This window comes from Typopeltis vanoorti, chromosome 18, assembly GCF_054136105.1.
Source record: "Typopeltis vanoorti isolate ZY-2024b chromosome 18, IOZ_Tvanoo_1.0, whole genome shotgun sequence".
In the NCBI taxonomy this organism is placed as follows: Eukaryota; Metazoa; Arthropoda; class Arachnida; order Uropygi; family Thelyphonidae; genus Typopeltis; species Typopeltis vanoorti.
Window position 1 is genome coordinate 46,826,868 of NC_143566.1, and position 25,810 is coordinate 46,852,677.

At 35.3% G+C, this 25,810-nt stretch overlaps 1 protein-coding gene across 2 annotated transcripts in view; it reads left to right on the forward strand.

The window, feature by feature from the left end:
• LOC150096630 (meckelin) overlaps positions 1-25,810 on the forward strand; it is a 575,505-nt gene that overhangs the window by 499,875 nt on the left and 49,820 nt on the right. For both annotated transcript variants that reach the window (XM_090408005.1, XM_090408006.1), the window contains one exon: positions 21,279-21,395. In XM_090408005.1, the coding sequence (XP_090264131.1) occupies positions 21,279-21,395 (117 nt within the window). The remainder of the gene's footprint in view (positions 1-21,278; positions 21,396-25,810) is intronic.

A 25,810-nucleotide genomic window follows, 5' to 3' on the forward strand; every position in this document is an offset into this window, starting at 1 on the left:
GAGAGCTAGTAAACTACTACTCATATTACTACAACCTAATGCAAAGAAATCTTTGGCCTTGTTAAATATCAAAATAAATTTTCTCTATAACTCCATTTCTGAACTGTTATCCACCGAATTTTAAAAATTTCATTTTATGTATTTCTTTGGATTTCTATAAGAATTTTCAACTCTACTCGTAACTCTCTTATACAGAAATTTAATTTACTAATCAACTGCTCTATCATACATTCTAGTAATATTACAGACAAGGAAAAATCCGTAGTAAATTTATGAGGATATCCTCTTACTCAGGAAGATATCTTGCTTTAGCTGAAGGTCGTGAATATTCTGTCTCTCCAAGTAAATTATGTATAATTGACATTTTTCATGTTATAGACCAGGGGTTCCCAACCCCATGCCCATGGGCACTATGGCGCCCGTTGACCAATTTGTGTGTGCCCGCCGCTGTTCAACCGTGTGCCGTATAGTTTGAAATAATCACGCAACAATTCATGGCATGCTATATAACGCATTCGTTAATGACACATGACGAGTATTAAACGCATACAATGTAAAGTAGACGCGCATTCGAAGTTGTTCATTCCAGTTTAAGAACTGGAATATCATCATATTCTCCTAATTATGAAGCACTGGCCAATGAAATGCAATGCCAAAGATCACACTAACTTACATCATCATCATCAAATTCCTGCCATGTACCCACAAGGGGTATATTTAAATTTTTATATAAAGTAAAATATAAAGTAATAAAACATTTGATTATAATGTAAACTTTGTATGTATTCATTTAACAAAAGAATTCAAAAAATTTGCTTGAAAAAATAGATGGCGCCCGTCGCCCTATCGGTATTTTGAATGTGCTCTAGGAAACAAAAAGGTTGGGAACCCCTGTTATAGACAGTGGCTTATGTTCATTTCCTTCTGCAACTGCTAACAAAGGTCATTTTCAATAAGCCATGATTTGTTTTGATTAAATGTACCATTAAATGAATTCTGATGGAGTTCTAACCCAACTCCATCAGAATTCAAAACACTTAAGTCTCTAAAAAAGAATAATAATTTTATCGTTACTTGGGAAGACAAAGACAAAGCAGTAGTCATATAAGATAAGAAAGAATATTCTAGAAAGATGTTCTTAATGCTATGTGATTTCTCTGCTTACAATCTCCTCTTATCTGATCCAACTGTTATGTTATTAATGCCATAGTGGCTTTTTTTTTTTTAAATGATTCTTTTATTGTAATTTTATAGTGTTCTAGTCATTGTACTGAGGATTCTATCAACCATAAGTGAAAATTTTACACCTAATAAATTTATTTCATATAAGTTTAAGCTCTGTTTTTGATTTTTCTAAGCAGGTAAACTTACATACCTATATTAAACCAGCTATTCCTATCCTCTGTAGCTTGCACACCAACCTATCATGTGGTAGTCTATCAAATGCTTTTGAAAAGTCCAAGAATATCACTGTATATGATTCTCCCTTATTCAGCACATTCATTACCTTATGATAAAATGCAAGTAAATGCATTTTATCATAAGGATAGTGTCATTGCTAAAATGACAGCTATCCTTTACAAATCTGTGCTGATCATAAAGAATCCTGCATTCGTCAACCTAATTCAGTATTTTATTCCTAGCCAATCTTTCCAACACCTTTACTATAACTGCATTTATATAAATTGGTCTATAATTAGAAACCTCTGTCCTAGAAAAATGCTTGTGGAGTTATACTATACTGCCTTTTGTTCACTCCTTAGGAACCTTACCCACTGCAAGACTTTCATTAAATAGCAAGGTCAATGGTATAGCTAACTGTTTTGCACTTAAAAATACATGGTGATATGTCATCCAGTCCCATATCGTATTAGCATTTAACCCAATCAGCACTTGATACACTGCTAATTTTTTCACTTCCAATTCTCCTAATACTTGCCTCCTTTCTATATATTACACAGCATCGTTTACACTTGTATGATAACATTGATGAAGTACTTATTCAATAATTCCACTATGTCCTTCACAACAGTCACTCTGCTACCATTATTATCCACCAGCATCAACCTGCCATACTTATTCTTCCTTTTGCTTGCTATATAGCAGAAGAATTCTTGTGAATTATCCTTAGCCTGACCAGCCAATCTCCTCTCAAACTACACCTTTCCTTTCTTTACCATGCTCGTCATCTTGCTAGCCTGTACTTTATAGTCCTAATGTATCTGAATCACTACCAACTGTCTTATACCTTCTCCATAACATTTTCCAACACAGCTTGCTTGATTTCATTGTTCATCCATTTCACTTCTACTTTATTTATTCACTTAACTCTTTATATGCAGTTATACATTGCTTGAGTCTGATACTGCCTTATGAATTCCCATTCATTATCATCATATTTTCTGCATAGTGCATCTACCCAATGTATTGATTCTAGTTGACTACAGAACTTCCCATAATCACTCAACTTATAATACCTCATATATCCTTTTTTGGCAGTAACCTTTTCTTGTTTCACCACTTCCCAAACAAGTACCTTATGATCACTCGCATCATTGTTAGTATACAACAACAACCACCACACCTTTTGAAGATATCACCAAACCCAACACTCTAAACCTCTAGTTGCTTCAGTCACATGCTGCTTAAGATATTTATCTCGCTCAGAAAATTAACAAACTCATGCTTCTTATTCCCATACATTATTTCTTCCTTCCATTCTATATTCCTGTAATTAAAGTCTTCCATCAGGATTAGCTTCTTTTTATATGGCAAACCAATTTGCTTAAGCATTTCACAATCAGTGTTCTCTGCATTCCCTTCACATGTACTCTCAATTGCGTCCACACCTCTGTGGATACAATTCCCCTGCAGTCATTAGCAGCACTTTCCCATTATCTGAAAAATTGTATATGCTTCTATTTCTATTCTCAGCAGTATTTCATCCTGTGACAATCAAGTTTCACTTACACTGATTATCTTTGGGTTTACTAACTCAAGCAGTGCAACAAACTCAGTTTCCTTATTTCAAATACTCCTTACATTTGTATTCAAATATAACAGTCTCCCTGTCTTTGAGGCCATTCCACCAACTCCAACATTCTCTACTCTAGCCGATATACTACACCCCTCTCTCTTCAGTCTGACCACTCCTGTTTTCCTGATCCTGACTGATTGCCATTAATATCTGTCTCATCCCTACTTTTATGTATTTCATTGCCTTGTCCAGCCGCAATCACATGTTCAATCTCAAATCCATCTTCCTCCTGCCCTACATTCTTGTGGCTAATGATCACCTTTTAATCATTAGATACTAACTTCTTGATTCTTTGCCTTCTCAACAAAGTTTGGTTAACTGAAGGTCAGTAAACTGACTCTTAGTTAACTAAACCTTGAATGGCTTAGCATATCAACTGGCTCCTTGAATGACTGTGTATTTAGTTAACTGTATCTTCTGTTAACTGCTCAATGAATCACTTTGTCCATGCAACTGGATATTTGAGAGATCACTGTACTAAAAAGTTCCATAGCATCAGTGCTATTCTAAAGGAAATTCACTATAGCAAATCTTTTATTATAACATACTATTTCTCTATCCAATTCTCACCTACAAAAGTTGTAAACCTATAGTACATTTATACCATTGATGGATTAAGGATTTTTTTTCTATTTTCATTTATTTATTTATTTTTGTAAATTTTTTTTCATTTTTTATTCATAGTTTACTTGCAACTTTTTCAAACCATTTCAGACCTCCAGTAAGCAGGTTACTGGTCTGACACTATGTAATGATGAAATTCATTATCTCCCACCATTTATATGATGGTTATTATGAGATTCACTTCCCTTTAGAAAAGGGGGGAAGCAAGTCTTCCTTTCCTAGACACCTTAATTCCATGCCATCCTAATGTGTTATTGGTTTTTCTCTGTTTCAAATTTAAGTACATAAGATTTTTCCTGGAATCTGCTTCAGTCTTTAGGAACTACCCCAAATCTCAAAAAATTTGATTGTACAAAACTGCTTCAAATCCAAGAAGTACTCAGTACTTCAGCTAACAGCCAAGAATACCATTCTAGCCCCCCCTCCCCTAGAGAGCACTATTTAGGACATTAGACTTGCCTTTGTTGTTCTGTTTTGGTCACACTTATCCTATGTAGTGACTGCATGCACATATCAGTTTGTTCATTATTCCCTGATTATGACATTTTGAGTTTGCTGAAATATTGGAAATATTAATTAAAATTTTAAAAGTTTGCTGTAGTGAGTGTTGAATTGAGTGAGTTTGATAAATGAAAAGACATAAGGTGAATGGTTGTCATTTGAAGATTTAGAGTTTGGTGTCTTGACAAAGTATTGTTCAGGCAGGGTTTGGAAGTGCAGAGTCAGGGAAACGAGCATTTGTGGATAGGTGTTGGTGTGTGTGTGTGGGGGGGGGACAGGTGAGTGTGGGTATAAGCATTCTAGAGATGTGAGGGAGTGAAAAACGTGTTGAACATAGCCCTCTAGGTTCTTAACTTTAAGTAGGAAACTCAACACAAGGTGTAAAGAAGATTGTGGGTTGAAAGGATATACAGTGTATGTATGTATACATATGCCAGAAGTATTCAAAATAAAGGAGAGGAGTTTTTAGCATTGGTTAGTTCAACTGGGCCAAAAGTTATAGGTATTAGTGAGACTTTGATACTTCATATGAATGGAATGCAAGATGTATAGTATCTTCAGAGGACAAAGGGAACTGAATGGGAGGAGGGATTTCTTGTTAATAATAGCAGAACAATTGAAGTAAAAAAAAGTTGAAGTGCAGCAGAACGAGGTGGATGCAGAGAGCAGCTCATTTGAGATAATCTGGTGTGAGATAGACTTTGGACAGGGGTTATAAGAGAAACTGTAGATTGCATGCATTGGCAAATTGGCACAATAAGTACAGGAAGAGTACTTATTATAACGGTACTTCAACTATGGGAACATAGATTGGAAGGAGGAATGATAACAGGATGGTAAGAAAATGGAATTTACACAGCTGCTAAGAGATGATTACTTGAGATAACATATAATAGAAGAGATTCAAGGTTGAGAAGTACGATATCTGGTGGTAATAACATCAGAGAACTTAGCTGTTACCATAGGAGCAACACTGTCTTTACTTGTGGAAAGTGAACATGTGGTCTTCACTGGAGGATTACATACATTCAGAAATTTCTGTTAAGAAAGGAATATGTGTAATTACAACGTACAGCAATCCCTCGATTAGTGCGCCTAATGTGTTCTTTAAAACAGGCGCATTAATCGAAAACGTACTAATCAAGTATAATAATCTATGGAAAAAAGTATAATTCGTTCCTCAAATTTCTTTTTTGACCCTTGATTTTTTTTATAAAAGAATTAGGGTATGTCTCAGGGCCTAATTAAAGGAAAAATATGAAGCTGAAAGACAATAAAACATATTCAAAATATAAATCTATCATTCTGGTGGGCATTCTGTTTCTTTTTTTTCATGCAACTGCAGAAGAGGTAGTTGCATGAAAAAAAGTTTCCTGCTTCTCTCTTTTTAAGCATTGCTACTTAAAAGTTTCGGTTGCACGAAAAATATTTTAAATTTGTTTCTGTGAAATCTCTTTGAGCTTGTCAGTGATTAAATTTTCTTCAGGATCTTCCCGCTGTGCATCTAAATTTAGCAGGCCGGAATCACTCAGTTTCTCAGAATGAGATTTAATTAACTTAGATTCATTTGAAAGCCTCTAAAATCATTTGCACAATGTGGAAGAATGTACTTCCAAATGGATCACATATTGCTAGCAGTAATTTCATTCGACTTTGCGACTTTATAACCAGGCTGAGATTTCGCTGATTTAGCCAGAAAAGTCTTGGAAGGCATTGGGTTCCAAAAAAAGGACAGTTTCATCGACATTAAATATTTGTTGGTCACAATAGCCCCCTTCTTATACAATTTTCTTCAAATCTCTGGATAATTTGCGGCCACCTCCTTATCGGCACTTGCAGCTTCACCTGTGATTAGAAAACATTATGTAGGCTATTTCTCAAACCACCCAGCACTAACGTGGAATTCTTCTTTTCCATCATTGATAGCCCTTTCTTCAAGGTTGCAAAGAGACTTAATGCTTTTGATTTAATAAGGTCAGTTCTTAGCAGGATCCGTTTTTGGTTACAATCTTCGATCCGTGTACAAAAAAGTCTCCTTAATTGAATAATTATAATACTTTGTATTCAGCAGCTTTGCTTAAAATTGCTCTTATAGTTGATTCACCCATTTTTGTGTTTTTGTCTTATCTTTACTCTGGTTTATTCACTTTCTTTATTATTTCAAGTTTTTCTTCCAATGAGATTACTTTTCGAATCATTTTCACACTTTCACTTTTTTGCTCACTAATTCTTTTACTCATGATGAAAGGTTGGGAAAATACTTTAAAATAAAAATAAAAAAATGTTAGGAAAATAATTGCAAAGGAGATACGAGATATGATCAGGAAAATGCTATGTAATTAGCAGATGACAAATTTTGGAGGTAAAAATTTGGAACATGGTATACATAGTGTAGTATGCCATTAAAAATAACTTTGTAAAATATTTTAAATTAGTAACTAAATTATTTCATTCCAGTGAGTGATTTTTTAAAATAGTTAGCCATAAAAATGTATAGATAGAAAATTTTTAAAATCTGTAACATTTATTTTTAAGATGTATATAGGTGCACTAATCGAATTTGGGTATCGAAAAAAAAATGACGCATTAATCGAGGAATTACTGTAGATTATTATGAAAAACCAAGGAGTCATTTCAGAGCAATGCCATAGCATAAGAAAGAGTGAGATATTAGCAGTGCATTGGGAGATTATTAAGGGGTATTTCAAGAGAGCAATATCAAATGATATACCCAGAAGGAGGAGTCTAAATTGTGTGTGAGTTAATAGAGAAAAAGGTGATCAACAACCCTGTAAGCGGTATAAGACACAGACAATAATAAATACCAGTATGATAAAGAAGGCCAAATGAAATCTCAGAAAGTTCTTTTGCAGTGTAATCAGTAAAAAAAAAGGGGGAGGGGGCTTTGAAAGGATAACATGAACAGATGCAGATTGTTGAGAGGTAACAGAAGCAAACAAAATAGTTGAGTTATCATTTTGCAAGAGTGTATCTTCCAAATGAAGATATTTCAGTGCTGTATGACGTTAACTAATGTGAGAATAGAGGCAAATAAATTAGAGGTGCTTACCAGTGCTTGCTGCGCAAGCTCATTACTTGAGAAAGAAATAATATTTATTTGTTAATAAATGCATGCATTGATAAGCATTCCATTTAGCCTTTTATTTTTGTAGACAGAAGACATCTTTAGCTTGCCCTGCAATAATTGAGCTTTGTGTTGTGTATCAAAGGCCGATGCTTGCTCGTCTAGTCAAAGCTGCTTTGGATTGCTCGGTTGTAGGAGCTTCCAGGTCCTTGCTACAGCACTGTGATTTCATGCACGTGCATAGCCATTTCTGCTCCCTTCACGTCGTCTTAAACACAGCCCATATGCAGTCAAAGTAGCTCTAGCCGGCGAGCTTCATCCAGCTTTTATAAGTGTGCATGTTGCTTGGGAAAATTCAGTTACAACCAACTTTTTATTACAGTGTTATTGACCATTTCATAAAGAAGAATCGTAGGGTAGAATTTGTATTTAAGTAGCTAAATTGAAAAAGATAGAATATCATTTGTAAAATAAATGTTGTATTTGTATGATTAAATGTACATAAATTTCTAAATACAGTAGAACTCGGTTATAACGAATTCCACAGGACCGCATATATTTGTTTGTAATAACTATTATTCGTTATATCCAAGAAGATCATAATTTGAACGAATTAAAAATGTTTTCAGATTTTTCTCAGCATAGGTATATTGGGAAACATAAATATATATGTGCATACAGATATATAAAGAACAAAAATTTATTTTTAAAACTTCACATTTTTACATAAAAAATCATCAAGTGTGCTTTGCTTTGCACAAAACGCATATTTCATACGCTTGAAATTGTTCCTTATACCACTAAGATGCTTGAATGTGTCGTCTGAACTTACAGATCGCGATTCCATAAATCTTGTTAAAATATGTAAAGCACTTTCTGCTTCACACTAGGTAACGATTTTCTCATCATTGCTATTTTCTTCCTCGGAGTCACTACTACTATTATCTTCTTCTGGTGTATGAAAGATTTGTTTTAAGATGTCAGCGTCTGTTGGTATACCCGAAGTTGCGACGCCATTATCAATGTCTATAAAATTATCAATCTCTGCACACGTTTCAAAATTGTTCAAGTTTCGCGCTTTTAACCATGCTGATAACGGTAAGTTATACTCTTCATCTTCTTCAGATTCGCACTTGTATTCCGCAAGACCGGCTCTCTTAAAACAGTTTTGTATCATAGACGATGACACCAAATTCCAAGCATCACTCATTAAACGTAGTGTGAAGTACACTGATCTTCGAGTCGTAAGCATAAGCATTTTCCACGGATTTTTTTCTCTGCATTCTATCAGTTCCAAGACTAACAGATGACGAAAATGGGATTTAAAACATCTAATTACGCCTTGATCAAGTGGTTGCAAGACAGATGTCACATTCGGTGGCAAGAAAACAAGTTTTATGTTTGTTAAATTAGCCACTACAGGGTGGGCAGGACAGTTGTCTATCAATAACAAAATTTTCCAGTTTTCACTGCGAAGATTTTTATCCCACTTGCGAATTTCATTTTCGAAAATTGAAGATGTCATCCAGGCCCTCTTATTCGCTGTATAACAACGGGAAGTTTCTTTATGTTTTTAAAGCATCTAGGCTTTGCCGATTTTCCAATTACAAGAAGCTTTCTTTTATCGCTACCAGTCATGTTCGCACAAACTAAAACTGTGAGTCTATTTTTGGTAAGTTTTCTACCAATGCACTTTTCGTTTTTAAATCGAAAAGTTTTATCGGGCATTAAATTATTAAAAAACCCTGCTTTGTCTGCATTATAAATGTTGTTGTATCCATACCTTCGTTTGATGTCCGGCCATACATTCTTGATCCAGTCAGAAACAACGTTTTTGTCAATGACAACGCCTCGCCACTTACTTTTGCGTAGACAATATTGTTTCTGTTCTTAAAGTGATCAATCCACCCATTGTTGCATTTAAAATCGCTATAACCAAGTTGAACAGCAAATTTTTTGGCTTGAACTTTCAAAATTGGTTTGCTAATAGGTAAGCCAGCGGTTTTTTCCACTTTAAACCACGAAAGAAGTGCCTCGTCAACGTCACTTTTATTACACTTTTTAAGTTTTTTACACTTCGATAAATTGCTTTCAGAGTCAACTCGCGATTCTTCCAAATTGTTGATATTGTAGATGGGGACAAACCATATTTCTTTGCTACTGTCAGATTTGATTGACCACTTTCCACCTCCCGTATAATTTCTACTTTTTCGGAAACCGATAAAATTTTCCGTTTGACTCGACATTTTTCCACAACCAGAAAATGCGTACATACGAAATGTCAGTAAAGGAACGGCTAATGCGTATTATTCGTTCGTTATTCCCGTGAAACGAATTCGTAATAAACATGAAATACATGCATTAAATCAGATGTAATTCAAATATACCTTCAAAATTATTCGTTAAAAAACGTGAATTCGCTGTAACCGTGATTGTTATCCTTGCTGCAGCACTGTGATTTCATGCGCACGCATAGCCATTTCTGCTCCCTTCACGTCGTCTTAAACACAGGCTATACGCAGCAGTCAAAGTAGCTCTAGCCGGTGAGCTTCATCCAGCATTTATAAGTGTGCGTGTTGCTTGGGAAAATTAAGTTACAACCAATTTTTTATTACAGTGTTATTGACCAGTTCATAAAGAAGAACCGTGGGATAGAATTTGTATTTAAGTAGCTAAATTGAATAAGATAGAATATCATTTGTAAAATAAATGTTGTATTTGTATGATGTGCATAAATTTCTAAATATCTAGTTTTGAATGGTCAGTAATTCATTTTCTGCTAATCAGACTTCAATCACACCTCTCATCCCCTGAATGATAACAAGAGCAAGCATGAATTTCAAGACCAGCATTTGCCCCCTGGTGCTTACGACATTGCAGAATCTTTATGCGTGCAGACACACACACTCACTCACAATGTTAGATGGCATATCAGTCTGTTTGTTACAAGAATGCATAAAGAAATTGGTGGCTCCTCTGACCAAGTTATTCAATTTCAGCCAGTTTTCTGAAAAGAAATCAAAATAGTGCCACTGCATAAGGAGGCTCTGAAACAGAATAGCCAATTATAGGCCAATCAGTATATATTCAGGAGTAGTGGTTAAGGTATTGGAGAAGTTGATAAAAGACAGAATTCAGGACTGAGTGGAGAGGAATGCGAAACTGTATATTGAGCAACATAATCTTGTGAAAGGTAGATCTTGCCTTAGTAATTTTCTTATTCTTTATAATGAAGCAACAGTTGAGCTAGATAAAGGAAATGTTTACTTGATAGTGCTGCTGGACTTTGCAAAGGCATTTGACAGGATAGCACATGGAGCTCTGTTGCATAAATTGAAGCGAATGGGTGTAAAACTGGGTGATTCAGATATGAGGTTGGCTGATGGACAGTTATCAATGAGTAGTCTTCTTCAAGTCATCCATACTGTAGAATGGATAGTCCCTTTATTAGCGATCATGGTGAATTCATGCAGTTGGCACATCACTCCTTTGCTGCATCTCTTGCTGACAAGTATTTGTGCCTGTAGATCTGTGTGTTCTTGAAGCTAGTTTCTCTATTTAAGGGATGAGAAACATGCTTCCCAGAGGAGAAATCCTGCCATCTCCATATGAGACAATCTAACTCGCCTTCCAAAGTGCCCTGATGAAGGTTCTTTGTATCTTAGTTGGACTGAAACCCATCTCTTTCCAACCAAAGGGTTTTGTAGAATTGTAATATTAGGCCCTTCGAATATGAATAGAGTCACTGCAATTGAAATTATTTTGGCATTAATTCATTGTCAGAGCCTTGTAACTCAGTGGATGTGGTATTTGCATACCACGGCGCTTGGGCGCACGAAGGAAGACTTGATTTCGAGTCTAGTCGGCGACTAGAGGAAATTTTTCTAAGCCTTTTTTCGATGGTTCCTGAGTTAGTCGATCTCTGGCACAGACAAACAGGTTTTTTCTCCCGGAAACTCGGGTTTTTCGTCCTGTGAACTCAAGAAAATCGACCGTAGAACCCACACCATATCAGACATTAAATATATTGTGTTAGGGGGTATTTTATATTGTCGATCTCTGGCACTGACAAGCAGGTTTTTTCTCCCGGAAACTCGGGGGTTTTTTGTCCTGTGAACTCTAAAAAATCGACCATAAAACCCACACTATATCAGACATTAAATATATTGCGTTAGGGGTAGGGACCACGAGATAGCACTTGTTGAGCCATTCTCTTCACTGTGTGCCGCTTCATTAGTGATAGCCTTGGGCCAGCTATCTCTGATTGGGTACCAGTGGAGATTGAACTGCCCACTCAGTCTCCAAAAGTTAGATAGGGCTAAAACAGCCTTGCCTACTCCCTATACGGGAATAAAAAGGCATTAGCTGATTTTTTTTATTATTATATTTTTTTTTTTTTTTTTTGTCTTCAGCAGTCGCTCTGAGTTAATGTGGATTGGGAGGGAGGGAGGGAGAGTCTGACTCTCTTTCATTGCATTCTTATGTCTGCAACAGTTTGTTGCTTGTCATTTCTCAGTTTAAGAATCTATCTTTCATGTTCTTACATTTTAATTGTAGAAACTGTGTTAGTTTGTCCTAGATAAATCTGAATCACATGCTGGTGGATTTCATTAACATCAGAATGTGAGAGTGGATTCTTCAAAGTTTTTTTGTACATGTTGCATTGTACATGTACTTTTTTTTTTCTGTTTTCTTTTTTTTTCTTCAAGACACAATATTTTGGAGATTGATCCAATTCTGACAGAAATTATCCCATGTACCTTTCAAATATAATTTAAGGTAAAATAATATAACTCATTAATATAGTTTCTGGATGAGAATTCCTGGAAGAACGAATATGAATTCCAGGAATTCATATTCCTGGAGGAATATCAATCAGTTGATTATGTTGGTATTACACTCCATAATTATACTGCTAACCCTTAATGGTTCTCTGAAAGTAGACATCAAATTGAAAACTTATATGACCAAGATTGTCATTGTATTTTAGAATACATATATATTTGCTGACCTGGTTGGCCAAGTGGTTAACTTATCTGCTCTCCAGCCAAAAGGCTGTGGGTTCGAATCCGATGTGGGCATGGATGTTTGTGATTGTCTCTGAAAATTCTAGTGGTGGTGGGCAGTAGATAGCGTTGGTGTAGATGATGCGGTTCGCTGTAGTTGGTGGATTGAGTGGTGGAAGTTGAAAGTTGTAGAGCAGGTGCCCTCCCTTGATGAGTCTTTCAACTCCTTTTAGGTGTCATGTAATAATAATAATAATTTCATTGAAACAGAATAAAAAAAATACATCAAAAGTATTAGATGATGAAAATCGGGGAAAAGTGAAGTGATGGGTTATTATTATGGGTGATTTTAATTATGACAGTATAGACTAGAATGAACAGATAGCATTTTGGAATAAGGAAAATAAATTTTTTGAGTTCGTGAGAGACAATTATCGTGGGCAGTATGTAAAGGAGGGCACATGAGGATAGAGTGGTTTAGATCTGATCATTTCATCAGAGAATGTGATTGAGAATCGGGTGTCATGCTTTCCTCCAGCTGGCATGAGTGATCATGAAGTGATCACCTAAGTTGTGGCTAGAAATATGAAGACTTCTGTGAGGAAAAGATATATATGGAATTAAAAACTAGTAATTATGAAAAGCTTAGAAGACAGCTTGGAGTTATAGCATACAATGAAGTGTTAAGCTAGAGGGAGATAAATGCTGTGTGAGAACTGACCAAAAGATATTTAACAACATCGATGCGTGAATCTATTCCAAAGGTCAAAAGACTGAATAAAGTAGCTATCAAATGGATGAATAAAGGGATTAAGCATGAAACTTGGAAGCTACACAAGATAAATAATAGTATCAATCAATTGCATGAGGAGTATAAAGAGTAGTCCACGAAGGTGACTCAGTTGGTAAGTACAGCACAACTACAGTATGAACAGGAATTAGCAAATCAGACCATGAAAAATCCTCAAGAATTTTTCAGATATGTGGCAAATAGAAAGAAGAATGATTATATGGATGAAAATGGTAGAATGGAAACTACTGTCGAAGACATCATTCAGATATTCAGTGAACAGTTTATAAGGGTGTTTCATCCTCATCAGCACAAAATCATAAGATGCTCAACCGCAGAGTTAATGGGAGAGGATGGCTTAATTGTGAGTATGCAGAGGGGTATATGAGGATTTAAATAAACTTGATGTCAATAAGGCAATAAGATTTGATGACATATCACTGTGTATCTTAAGCAAATGTTCAAGGGAGTTAGTAGTAGCATTGGCATGCCTGTTTAATAAGAGTATTACAGCAGTGGAGGTCCCAAGGAAGTACAAAGAAGGTAAAATCGTTCTACTTAGTGGTAAAGCTGTGGCTACAAATTATAGTTCAATCTCTATATCTGGAGTTGTCGTGATGATGAGTTTAGTGAGGACTAGGATACAGAAATGGTTGATAACATCAGTATTCTTTGTGACCCCTTAGCACATGGGTTTATTAAAAAGAGATCATGTTTCACCAAATTATTGATGTACTATAACAGGGGTGGGCAAACTCGCGAGCCGTATGTGGCTCCCAAAGCTACTCTGTGTGGCTCCCGAGACAATACTGGTTTTCATTGCTATTTTTTCATCATCATCATCAAATTCCTGCCATGTACCCTCAAGGGGTGTACAGGATATGACAGTACTACATGAAAAAATTACATCATTACTAACTTCCTATCTACAATTTTCCTCCAAATCAGTCTGTTACTTGTCAAGACTCCGACATTATCAGATCTTATATTTCTATCCTCTAAGGCACTTTGTACCATATCAATCCACCTATATCTTGGTCTTCCTCTGGGTCGTTTTCCTGCCAACCTGGTAGAGAACAATTGTTTTGCTAACCTTTCCTCACCCATTCTATTTAAGTGACCATACCACCTGAGATTAGCTCTGCTAATGCATTCCTGGATGCTGACAATGTCAAGTTCTTTCCTAATATCCTCATTTTTAATATGATATTGCCATTGATGCCATCTGTTCACACCTCTAATCTTTCTCAGGACTCTCATATCTGCGGTCTTTGGTCAGTGTGTTTTACTTCTGAGCAAGCTCTCAGATCCATAAGTTAAAACTGGTTTGAACACTGTCTTGTATACAGCTAATTTAGTGTTCCGACTAATTTCTCTCTTATTCCATATGAATTTATTCAATTGACTTCCCACCGTACCAGCTTTGCTGATTCTGTTGTCTATTTCTATATTTAATTTACCATCTTCAGTAAAAATCGTGCCTAAGTAGCTGAAATGTTTTACTTCTTTCACAGGTTCTCCATTCACAACACAGTTGACATTTTCAATGATTCTGCCTATTTTCATTGTCTTTGTCTTTTTATTGCTGACCTTCATACCATAGCTATTACAACAGCTATTCAATTTAGTCAGAGAATCTTGCAGACTTGTAGCGGATTTATTTAGAAGTATAACATCATCCGCATAAAGCAAAGAGCTGACATTAACATCTCCAATTTTGATATCAGGTTTAACCACTTTCCTTCATAATGTGATCCATATAGATAATGAATAAATGAGGGGATAATGTACATCCTTGTCTCACACCAGATTTAACATTAAACCATGTTCCTGTACTTCCTTCAATTCTAACTGCTGACTTACAACTCAAATAAAGACTAAGTATTGCTTGATATAATGCCCCATTGACACCATATAACTGTAGCGTATTGAATAGCTTCTCTCTTGGCACCTTGTCATATGCCTTTTCCAAATCGACAAAACTTAAATACGGATCTTTCTTACATTCCCTTGCTTTCTCGACTATTTGTCGTAAAGTGAAGATCTGATCCTGACAGCCTCTATTTGGTCTGAATCCAGCTTGTTCTTCATCAAGCTTTTCTTCCACAATTCTTCTCAACCATTTCTCAAGTATACTTGCATAGATCTTGCCAGGAACACTCAGTAGGGAAATACCTCTGTAATTCTCACATTCAGTTTTATTTCCCTTTTTATATATGGGTACTATGAGAGCTCTACTCCAATCATCGGGAATTCGTCCCTCTGTCCAGGCTTTATGAACTATGCAGTGCAGCCACTGTAAGACTTTCATACCACCATACTTCAGCATTTCTGGTTGAATATCATCTACTCCTGCTGCCTTTCCACATTTCAAGCCTTTGATGGCTTTTTCTACTTCAAGTATGGATATGTATTCCTGACTGCATGCCTGGTCAGTGTTTTTTATCACTGTGCTGTCATCACTGCTTGTTTCATTTAGCAGTTTTTCAAAGTATTTACTCCATACTTTAAGGATATCTTTTTCTCCCATTTTCATGTCACCTTTATCATCTCTAACTCCTTTTACAGCACTCTTTCCTCCATTCCTAAGCTTCTTCAACAACCTCCAGAATATTTTCCCACCTTCTTGATATTTATTTTCTATATTCTTGCCAAAGTCCTCCCATGACTTTTGTTTAGCTAGTTTTACACACTGTTTAGCTTTCTTACATTTGTCTCTGTATTCTGTAAGAGTAAAAGCTGACTTATTTGCCAGGAACATTTGATATGCTTTCTTCTTTTCCTTCACTGCCTCTTTAACTTCCTGTGTCCACCAGGGAGTTCTGATTTTTTTTATCCTTGTACACAACCTCACCACTTGTCTCTCTGGTAGAATCGATCAATGTTTTCTTCAGCGTTTGCCACTGAATCTCCAAGGTTTGATTCCTGTTCTCACACTCTTTCATTTTCTTTTCGATAATCTTTCTGTATTTTAGTCTACAGTTCACATCTGAGAGCTGCTCAACTTTTATTCGCTTTAAAACTTTCTTACATGTTATTCTTTTCAGTATGAAATTCAATTTTATCCTGCTCAAGACTAAATAGCGATCGCTTCCAATTTCAAATCCTCTGTACACTCTGGTGTCCTGCACCAGGGAGAAAACATCACTATCAACAATAATATAGTCAATGAGACTTTTCTTATTCCTAGCCTCTTCTCTCCATGTGAATTTGTGCACATTTTTATGTTGGAACATGGTGTTAGTAATAACCAGTCCATGTCCTGAGCAGAAATCCAACAGATATTTGCCATTATTATTAGCTTTGCTCTTTTCTCCAAATTTTCCCAAAATATTTTTGTATGTCTCACAATCATTTCCTACTCTGCTATTTAGATCCCCAACAAGGACCAACTTTTCCTTTTTCATTGTGTCAGTTGCTTTTTCTAAATCGTCAAAAAATTCCTCCACTTCTACCTTAGTAGAACCTTCTGTGGGACCATAGGCACAAATAAGTCTCATTGTCCAGTTCCCCATTCTCATATTTGCCCACATGACTCTACTTGAGACTGACTGCCATTCAAGAAGATTAGCCTCGTATTTTGTGTTGAATACTATGGCTACTCCTTCTTTTCCTTGATTGTCATTGCCTGAATATAACATTTTGTATTTATTGCTCAGAAAGATCTCACCAGTTTTGGTCTTTTTTGTTTCAGTCACCCCTATTATGTCGATCTGGTACTTATCTAATTCCTCGGCTAGCTCCATTTCTTTGCCATTCAGGCTTCTTATGTTGATAGTACCGATCTTTAACTCTGGTGATATTGAGTTGGGGTTTGATTTCAGATTTGTTCCAGTAGCTGACTTTTCGCTGTTCGCCCTGGTTCCCTGGCGAAAACAATGGGGGCCTTGTTTAACCGGGCGACGCCCCAGCCGGCATGAAATTTTGTCATGTTGTACCATCATTTTTTATTTTGGTTTAACCAATAAGAATACAATTTGGTCGGCTAAATCCCAAATTGCCAGCCCATCCTCGTTCGTTCAGTATCAAAGTAGATACCCAACAGGGTGCACCACGAGTAGGTGAGGATTGGACATTAGGTCAGAAGCCCTGGTCGGTTCTCCGCATTCCTTTAAAGGCTATGTGGAGGTCTCCTCTCAGTTGTACAGCTTTGACCCTTAAGCACCCCTATTTTTTCTAAACTTTTATATTGATAATTTATAGTATTATAGTATAGTATGTACCAATATTAGAATATTTATTTCATAAATGTTTTAAAGATAAGTAAAAAACATATATTTTGAAACTTTACATTTTTAGCTTTTAAATGGTACCGGCCAAATGGGTTGTTAATATGAATTTTATTATTGTATTTGGTTGGTAAAAAGTGTTTCGACATTTGATGGCCTGTGTCACTCCAGCCAAAATTAGTTCCAAAAGTGACTACTATAATTGCTGCATTACCCACCCCCTCTGTTGCCTGGACTCTGCGTCATCACTCTTCATGCAGTACACACGAGTTACGTGTTTGTGGTGGTAGCAGAACATTACTAGTGAATTTTACTTTTCTGATTAATAAATAATGAAGATTGATTTTTAGTGATAGTTATGAAACCCTTGTTTAAAATGACTGAGCAACAGAAGAGTATAAAACGGAAATACGAACAAGAAATGAGAATGTTTAACCAACAATGGGAGGACGATTTTAACTGAAACAATACAAAGGAAACTTAAAAACACTTTATAATGATTTTAAGAATAGGTTTGAGAAACTAAAAAAGGTAAAGCCATGTTTTGAATTTCTTGTGAATCCTTTTGCGATTGATGTCATCAGCAATGGATGTTCTGTTGTTACACATTTTGCCGCAGATGTTGCTTCAATAGAGAGAGAGCTTATTGAGCTGCAGGAAGATGTGGGTTTGAAGCTAGTACATAAAAGCTCATCTGTAACTGACTTTTGGAAACAAATCCCAGAAGCAAAGTATCCCAATCTTCAGAAAACTGGCTTCTGACTACTCTGTTTTTGGAACAACTTACTGCTGTGAATCTCTCTTCCTCTGTAATGAAAATTGTCAAGTCAAAACATTGTGCCAACAGCCACCTCATCGAGCTTCTTAGAACAGCTTTGACATCCTACCAGCCAAATTTTAAACTATTAACTGCACAAATGAAGAATCAATCAAATCCTTCAACGAGTAGATATTAAACATATTCTTCTTTGGTGAGTAGGACTACTATATAGTTGTATTTTTTATTATTTATAAATACTATTTTAAAATAATATTTTCTGCAGCTCTTGAACATTCAAAAATGTATTATATGTGGCTCTTATTACCGAAGAACTTGCCCACACATGTACTGTATCAAGGTGAATGAAGTATATTGGACAAGGGAAATGCATATACAGTGGTATAATTAGATTTTGCAAAAGTTTTTGATAGACTACCACACAACAAGCTATTAAAGAGATTGAAACAGATTGGACAGCATGACAGACTGTTAAGTTGGATTGGTGACTGACTGTATGATAGGTATCAAGTTCTATATAGGAGGGATGCAGTATCCTGAAAGAGGAAAGTCACTAGTGGTGTGCCACAGGGATCTGTATTGGAACCATTGTTCTTCAGTTTGTATATTAATGATATTGGAATGGGTGTAACTGGTAACATTCAACTCTTTGCAGATGTTGCAAAATTGCAGAGAGCAGTGTTGAGTCAAGCAGATGCTGTGGCCTTACAGGATGACTTGAACTGATTGTATGAATGGGCAGGTAAGTGGAACTATCAATTCAGTGTTGCAGAGTGCAAGGTTTTGAAATTTGGTAAGCCACAATGGAATGCCTGGTGGGGAAACTTTAAAGGAGGTAGAAGAGATGAGAGATCTGGGAGTTGTTGTAGACAAGTACTTGAAGTTCAAGGGCCATGTTGCACAAGTTGTGAAGTCATCACATTGGGTAGTGGTAATGATGCTGTGGACCTTGGCTTGGAAATAAAGAGGATATGATTCCTTTATCACAATGATAACTGACTCCATGGAGGTCAGATGTTAATAATTTTTTTTTAAATATGTATTCTCCTTCAAAGAAATTACATGTACACAAAAGTATATAAACAAAATTAACACTGCAATACAGATGTTTTTTACAATAGTTATAATTGATATATGTAATATTTTTTTAATAACATATATTAATATAACTTATTGGTCTTCCAGAATAGTTACACTTTTTTTTAACACCATGATGCAAAAATTTCATTGCTGAGTACTTTTTTGTTACAGTAAGTAGAATTAATACATGTAATTAATATTTTTTTTTACAGTGAAAAGGTTTATTATCATACAAAGTATTTACATATATAAATATATATATATATATATATATATATATATATACAATGAAACATATTGTTATATTTTCTGTACAGTATAAAGATTCAGTACAGAATGCAGAGTACATTAATATTTTTTTTTATATAAGTATTCATAATTTTTTTCTGCATATTGTCATGTATTTCAATAATGTGTTTATATGTTACATATTTAGTTCATATATTTTATAACATATAATTTAGTAATAATGATAGTAATAATAATTCGATATCAATATCAGAGTTTGTTAGTATACGGCATATCTGCATATATACTATTAAAACATTTTTGTTACATTTTTTATCACAACAAAAATTCAGTTTACAAATTGCTGTGTATGTTCATGTATGATAGACTTGTTTGTTTGTTTCGGGTGGCGTTTCTGCTGTCTTCCTTGAAACTTCTGCTGAGTTTATCTGACGAAGATAATAGATGGCAGTGGTTTCATGGATTTTTTTTCAGAGCCCATCGCGAACCAGATGTAGATTTGTCTGTTTATATGAATATGCTTGGAAATGTATTTATGAGGACATGCACACATTTTTATGAAAAATATATACTTTTTTTTTTTTTTTTCAGTTAACGTGTAGAATCTAGCAAGTATACACTCCCATGGACAACCACTGCATGCGTGCAGTTTAACCTTTTTAAAGTGGTTGGGTTGGATTGGATATGACATGTTTGTGTCTTTGTATTGGTGTTTGAGAGGAATTTGTTATAGTTTTGTGTGGTTGGGTGGGTTATTTCCCTCTAATTTTCAGTCTCACTGTAATATCTATATAGCACCAGTTTCAGCTTTCTGTAGGTCACTAGGTTTCTCTCATCAAGTGTCAAGTATGTAGAAGCTTCGGGTGGCTTTCCGTAGTGATATACTTGTTGTGTAACTTTTTCTTTGTATATATATATGTGTATAATCCAGATGATGACCTTAATGTGAAGGTCGAAACATCAAGTGATTATTTATATTAAACTGAAGTTTTTCTCTAACACAGTAGTTGTCTCCATAATTTTTACAATGAATTCTGATCACCATGTATATAAACGAAGGAAAGGGTTACTCTGTAGGTTGGACTGAAGTAATGTTTTAGCATGACTGTGTACTGGCATAAGTGTTTTACCTTAAATATTTTGTGTTCTGTCCTTGCTGCCCGTATAAGTATGGATTCTTCTCTTTGTTCCCAGAAGATTAGTTTTACCATTTTATTTTGCAACAGTTGTAATCTGTTAAGTTTGTAGTCTGCACAGAATGCATATGATGTAATTGCATATCTTAAAATGTTTTTACATAATGCTTTATGGGTTAGTAATTTTAAGTATATCAGAGCAATGTTTTTTAATCGATATAGTTTACTTGCTGTTATCCTGAGTTTGTTCTGTGGGTAATTTGCATGGCTATTCCAACTTTGATCAGCATCGAATTCAAGTCTGAGATAATGTGTTGTTTTTACCTGTGTGATGGTTGTAGTTTTAGGATCAGTGCTTTGTGTATAGGAGGATGGGTGTTGGATTGGGTTGGGTGGGGGTTTTTGAATATTATTAGGTTGTTTTTTTTTTTCAGGGTTTATATATGTGCCATTTTCAGCTAGCCAGTTGGTGATGAGATTGATGTCATGTTGCATATTTATGTAAGCTATGTGTACGTTGTGAATGGATACTATGGCCGTGTCATCTGAGTTTTGGAAGATATTACTTTTCAAGGAAAGATGGCTAATATCGCACATGTGTGTGTGGCAACAGATGTACAAATGATGTTAATTTACAATGTCTTACATTCCCTTTTTAGGTAAGTGTCTTCATTATGTCTACTAATATATATATATATATATATATATATATATATATATGGCAAATGATGTTAATTTACAATGTCTTACATTCTCTTTTCAGGTAAGTGTCTTCATTATGTCTACTAATAGGTATGGTTACTATGTTCATGGTAGATCAGCTCATGGAAGAGCTGATGTTAGTATGAAAGAAATGCATGAGCTACTCAGAAGAGAAGAGGTAAATCTTCTGCAAAACTTTGTCTATTTGGTTTAATAATTAAGAAAGCTTTGATGATTGATTATCTTCCTGATTTTGTTTTGTTTTCATGTTTTTATGCTTTGTTACCTACAAAGCAGACTTCAAAACATAAGTTTCAGTTATTGTTTTTCTTACTGTTTAGACCTAATAACTTGCTTTGAAAAAGTTTTGTTTTTCTTTATTAAAGCAGGATTCCACTATGAAACAATCTGTTTTGAAGATGGTCACCATTCCATAAGAGAGTAATGGGCAGTGTAAAAAAAAAAAAAAAAAGTGTCAAAACAGAAAATTAAGTGGTGAGGAATCACACAAGCAGATATTGCCCTGCAGTAGCAATTATATTATTATTGAATATAATTGATACAGAAAAAGTGCATTCTTCTTCTTCTTCTTCCATCATCTATATGGATGATGATGAGGCATAATGAACTCTTTCCATTTCCTGTCTGTCCCTGGAGAATCCAAACAATTCTGGCCAGTTTGGTGTCGCTTGTTGTGGTTTGGTTTTCAGGTCCTTTTATTTTGTCTACCCATCTAATTCTGGGCTGCCCTTTTACTTTCCATCGTTGTATTCAGAGCTTTAGCTGGTAGTTTTTCTGTTCCCATTCTGGTCACATGGCCAAATCATCGCAGTCTTCTTTCTTGGATTTTGTCTATTGTTGTTATTTCTTGTTTTAGTTGTTTCCTTATATCTTCGTTTCTTAGTCTATCCAGCAGAGATACTCCAAGTAATCTTCTTAGCCAACCGATTTCGTAGTTAATAATTTTTTCTCTTCAGCCTTTTTGAGATTCCAGCATTCACTTTCATAGAGGAGTATTGGGAGAATCATTGTTTCATAGATTCTTACTTTTGTTACTTGTTTGATGTCTCTTGACTTCCATATTTTATTAAGTCGTTCAAAAGTTTGAGATGCTTGACTGATTTGTCTGTTTATATCTTTTGTAATTTCACCATTGTACTCAATAACTCCTCCAAGGTAGGTGAAGTTTTCTACCTCTAGATTCTTACTATCAATTCAATTTTTAGATTGGTGCTTCTTTTTCCTATTTGCATAATCTTTGTTTTGTCTATATTTATATTTAATCCAAATTTTATACATTCTTTCTTTATTTTATCAGAAATTCATTGTAGATTTTCTTCTGTGCTTGCAATAATACAATATCATCTGCAAATTTTAAATTTGTTACATTTTATCCCATGTTTTGATTCCGGAGTCTTCATTTTTTAAGGCCTTACTGGTTGCTTCTTCCAGTAATATCCTCGGAGCTGTTTTTATTATATAAGTCTAAAGTATTCTTCCCATATGGCCATTCATTTTGTTTTACTTTCAATTAGTTGTCCCCCTTTGTTTTTGATCATTATCATTTTTGTTGTCCATGTGTTACTAATTTGGTCTATTTGTTTATATAATTCATGGAGGTTATTTTCATTTGATAGCTTCTCTGCCAATTTGCATTTTTCTTCTAAGCAGTTATTCTTGTCTCTTTTAACTAGTTTTCTAATTTCTCTGGTTAATCTATTATATTCATTTCTGTTATAGTTCTCCTTTCTTTTAGAGAGAAAAAAAAAAAACCTTCCTCTCTAAGAGTGGCTATAAATGGGACTGTAGATAATCCAGGATCCTAAATCAAAAATAACAATTGTAATGCTAAAAATAGGACATCATTGTTACTGAAAGAAAACTATAAGAAAGAATGTTTGCTCATGTTATCATAAATAAAATTTAGCTTGATGTAGTTTCTAAATAATTAATTAATTTGTATTTTTTTTTTTCACTAGCGGTCATGCCAGTAGAATAACCTGTGATCAAATCATTGTTTTGCTAGCTTACTGTATGTAATGTTACTCAGCTTGTCCTAGATATTTGTATATGCTTCAGATGATGATCTTAATATGAAGCTCGAAACGTCAGGAAATTAAAAGAGTTATTTATAACACGGGTTGTAAAGTCCATAATTTCTAAAATGAATCACTGTTATAGTTCTGTTTTAGTTTCATGGTGTTTTCCTTTGATCGCTTAACCTTTTTACTTCATTTGAGATCCAATCCTTTTTACTTTCTCTTTCTGTGTAACCTAATGTATTTTCTGCCAATTTTAATATTATTTCCTTTAATTTGCACCAATGTTCTTTAATGTTATATTCTGTTTTGGTAGTTCCTTCAGGTTTTTATCTAGTTCTAGTTGATATTTTTTTAGAATATTGTTGTCTTGTAGTTTTTTTACATTCGGTTTTCTTTTGACTCTAAAAGTGCTTTCAGATTTTAACTTTATTCTTAGGTTTGCTAATACTAGCTTATGGTCTGATCCACATTCTGCAGAAAGGGATCTGCAATTTAGGATACTTGATTTCCATCTTTGGTTTACAGTAATATAGTTAATCCTATTCTTGGTTCGTCTGTCTGGTGATATCCATGTCCATTTTCTTTGAGTTTTGGTTATTTAAAGAGAGTATTGGTTACTGTTAGTCTATTATTTGAGCAGACGTTTAGCAGTCTTTCGCCACGTTCATTGCTTTCTCCATACCCGAACTTTCCGATTACTCTTGGCCAGGTATCCTAATCTTTGCCTACTTTTGTGTTTAAGTCCCCCATTACAATTAGGAGATCTTGACTTGATGTCTGCTGTACTGCTTTTTGCAAATCTATATAGAACTCCTCAATGTCTTCTTCTGATGATGTCAAAGTTGTTGAGTGTACTTGAATAATAGTTAGTGATCCAATTGATGTTTTAAATCTTGCTTTAATTATCCTAGGTGAGATAGGATTGTAATACAAATAGAGAGTTTTGAGCCTTTGGTTTTATATAAGTGCTACTCCCTCTTTGTTGTCCTCCCTACCTGAAGTTAAGATTTTGTACTGTCCATGATGGAATTCTCCTTTTCCAGTCCATCTGGTTTCGCAGAGTCCAGTCACTTCCCATCGGTTAGACAACTACCGATGGGAAGTGATTGGACTCTGCGAAAAAAAGTTGGCAAAGACTGGGATACCATGCAGTAGTATTTCCAATGCTCCTTCCTGGTGAACAGTTGCTTGTTGTTTTTTCTCTCTACTAGGTGATGTTTTGTTCCAATAGCATATTTTTCACCTTCACTATCTTAGTTCCCTAATAGTGGGCATGACCCTTGTTTGACTGGATGACAGTCAAGCCGGCATGTATCTTTAGGTTGGTTAGAGTTCATTCGGTTTCAATGGTTAAGTTTTGTCAAGTGTCAACCACCACTCCTTGACCTGAATTCAGCTGCTCCTAACATGAAGTACAGACGTTGTTTGCAGCTGATTCACCGAATACAGTCGCTGCTTGAGATCGCAATATCTGGCTACCCTCATTTAATTTAGCCTGTGGGTCAACATACTTTACCGGGGTTGTAGCTGCTACCAATTTACAGTAGCTTCTTGGTGCCATAAGTGAGAGTTGGAACAATCAGAACCACACGTGAGGCCGTCTAAGTGGAGAGGTACTATCTCTCCTCAACATCCCAAAAAGTGCCTTAGAAGACAGGAATATAAGATCTCATAATATTGAAGTCTTGATAGGTAACAGACTGTTTGGAGGAAAATTTTAAAAGGAAGCTAGTAATGGATGTAAATTTTTCATGTAGTGCTATCATATCCTCTACACCCCTTGAGGGTATATATCAGGAATTTGAATGATGATCATGACACTTCCAAGAAGTCCAAGAACTTATCAAGGGAGGTTACCCACTCCACAACTCTCCATCTCCACCACTCAATCCACCAGCTACATAGAACCGCAGCTACTATCATCATCATCTACACCAATGCCATCTACTGCCCACCATCATCACTTGTATTTTACCAGACAATCACAAGCATCCATGCCCATTCAAAACCTCAGCCTTTTGGTTGGAGAGCAGATATGCTAACCACTCAGACAACCAGGCCAGCCAGTGAACAGTCTAGAGCATTTCTGTAATGTGAAGATAATGTGAAAACATTTTCAACAGAGTATATTATCCAACTTGACAATTTTATGTTATTAAGTTTTCATGTTCATAATGAAAATCCAAGTTCCATTCTGAACTTAGGTCATAATGGAACAAAGAGGACTCCACATCAAGTTTCTAGTTAAATCCTGCAATGCTTGCATACTCTTTTGCTTAAAAATTCAAATTTCCAGTCAATATTACATTCCTCTCTTACGCTTACTAATAAATCTAACCTTTCCTACCATAAATATATCAATATCCATTGTCTCTGCAGCCTTCCAAAATGCTAGATCTTGTCATCTCTCGAAATACCGATTCTCACCTTATGTACAAGTCATAATCCTATATAAAGCCCTATCTTTCCCAACCTTAGAATACTATACTCAGATTTCTGGTGTGCTGCACCAAAGATTTTCCTCCTCCTCCTCATCATCATCAAATTCCTG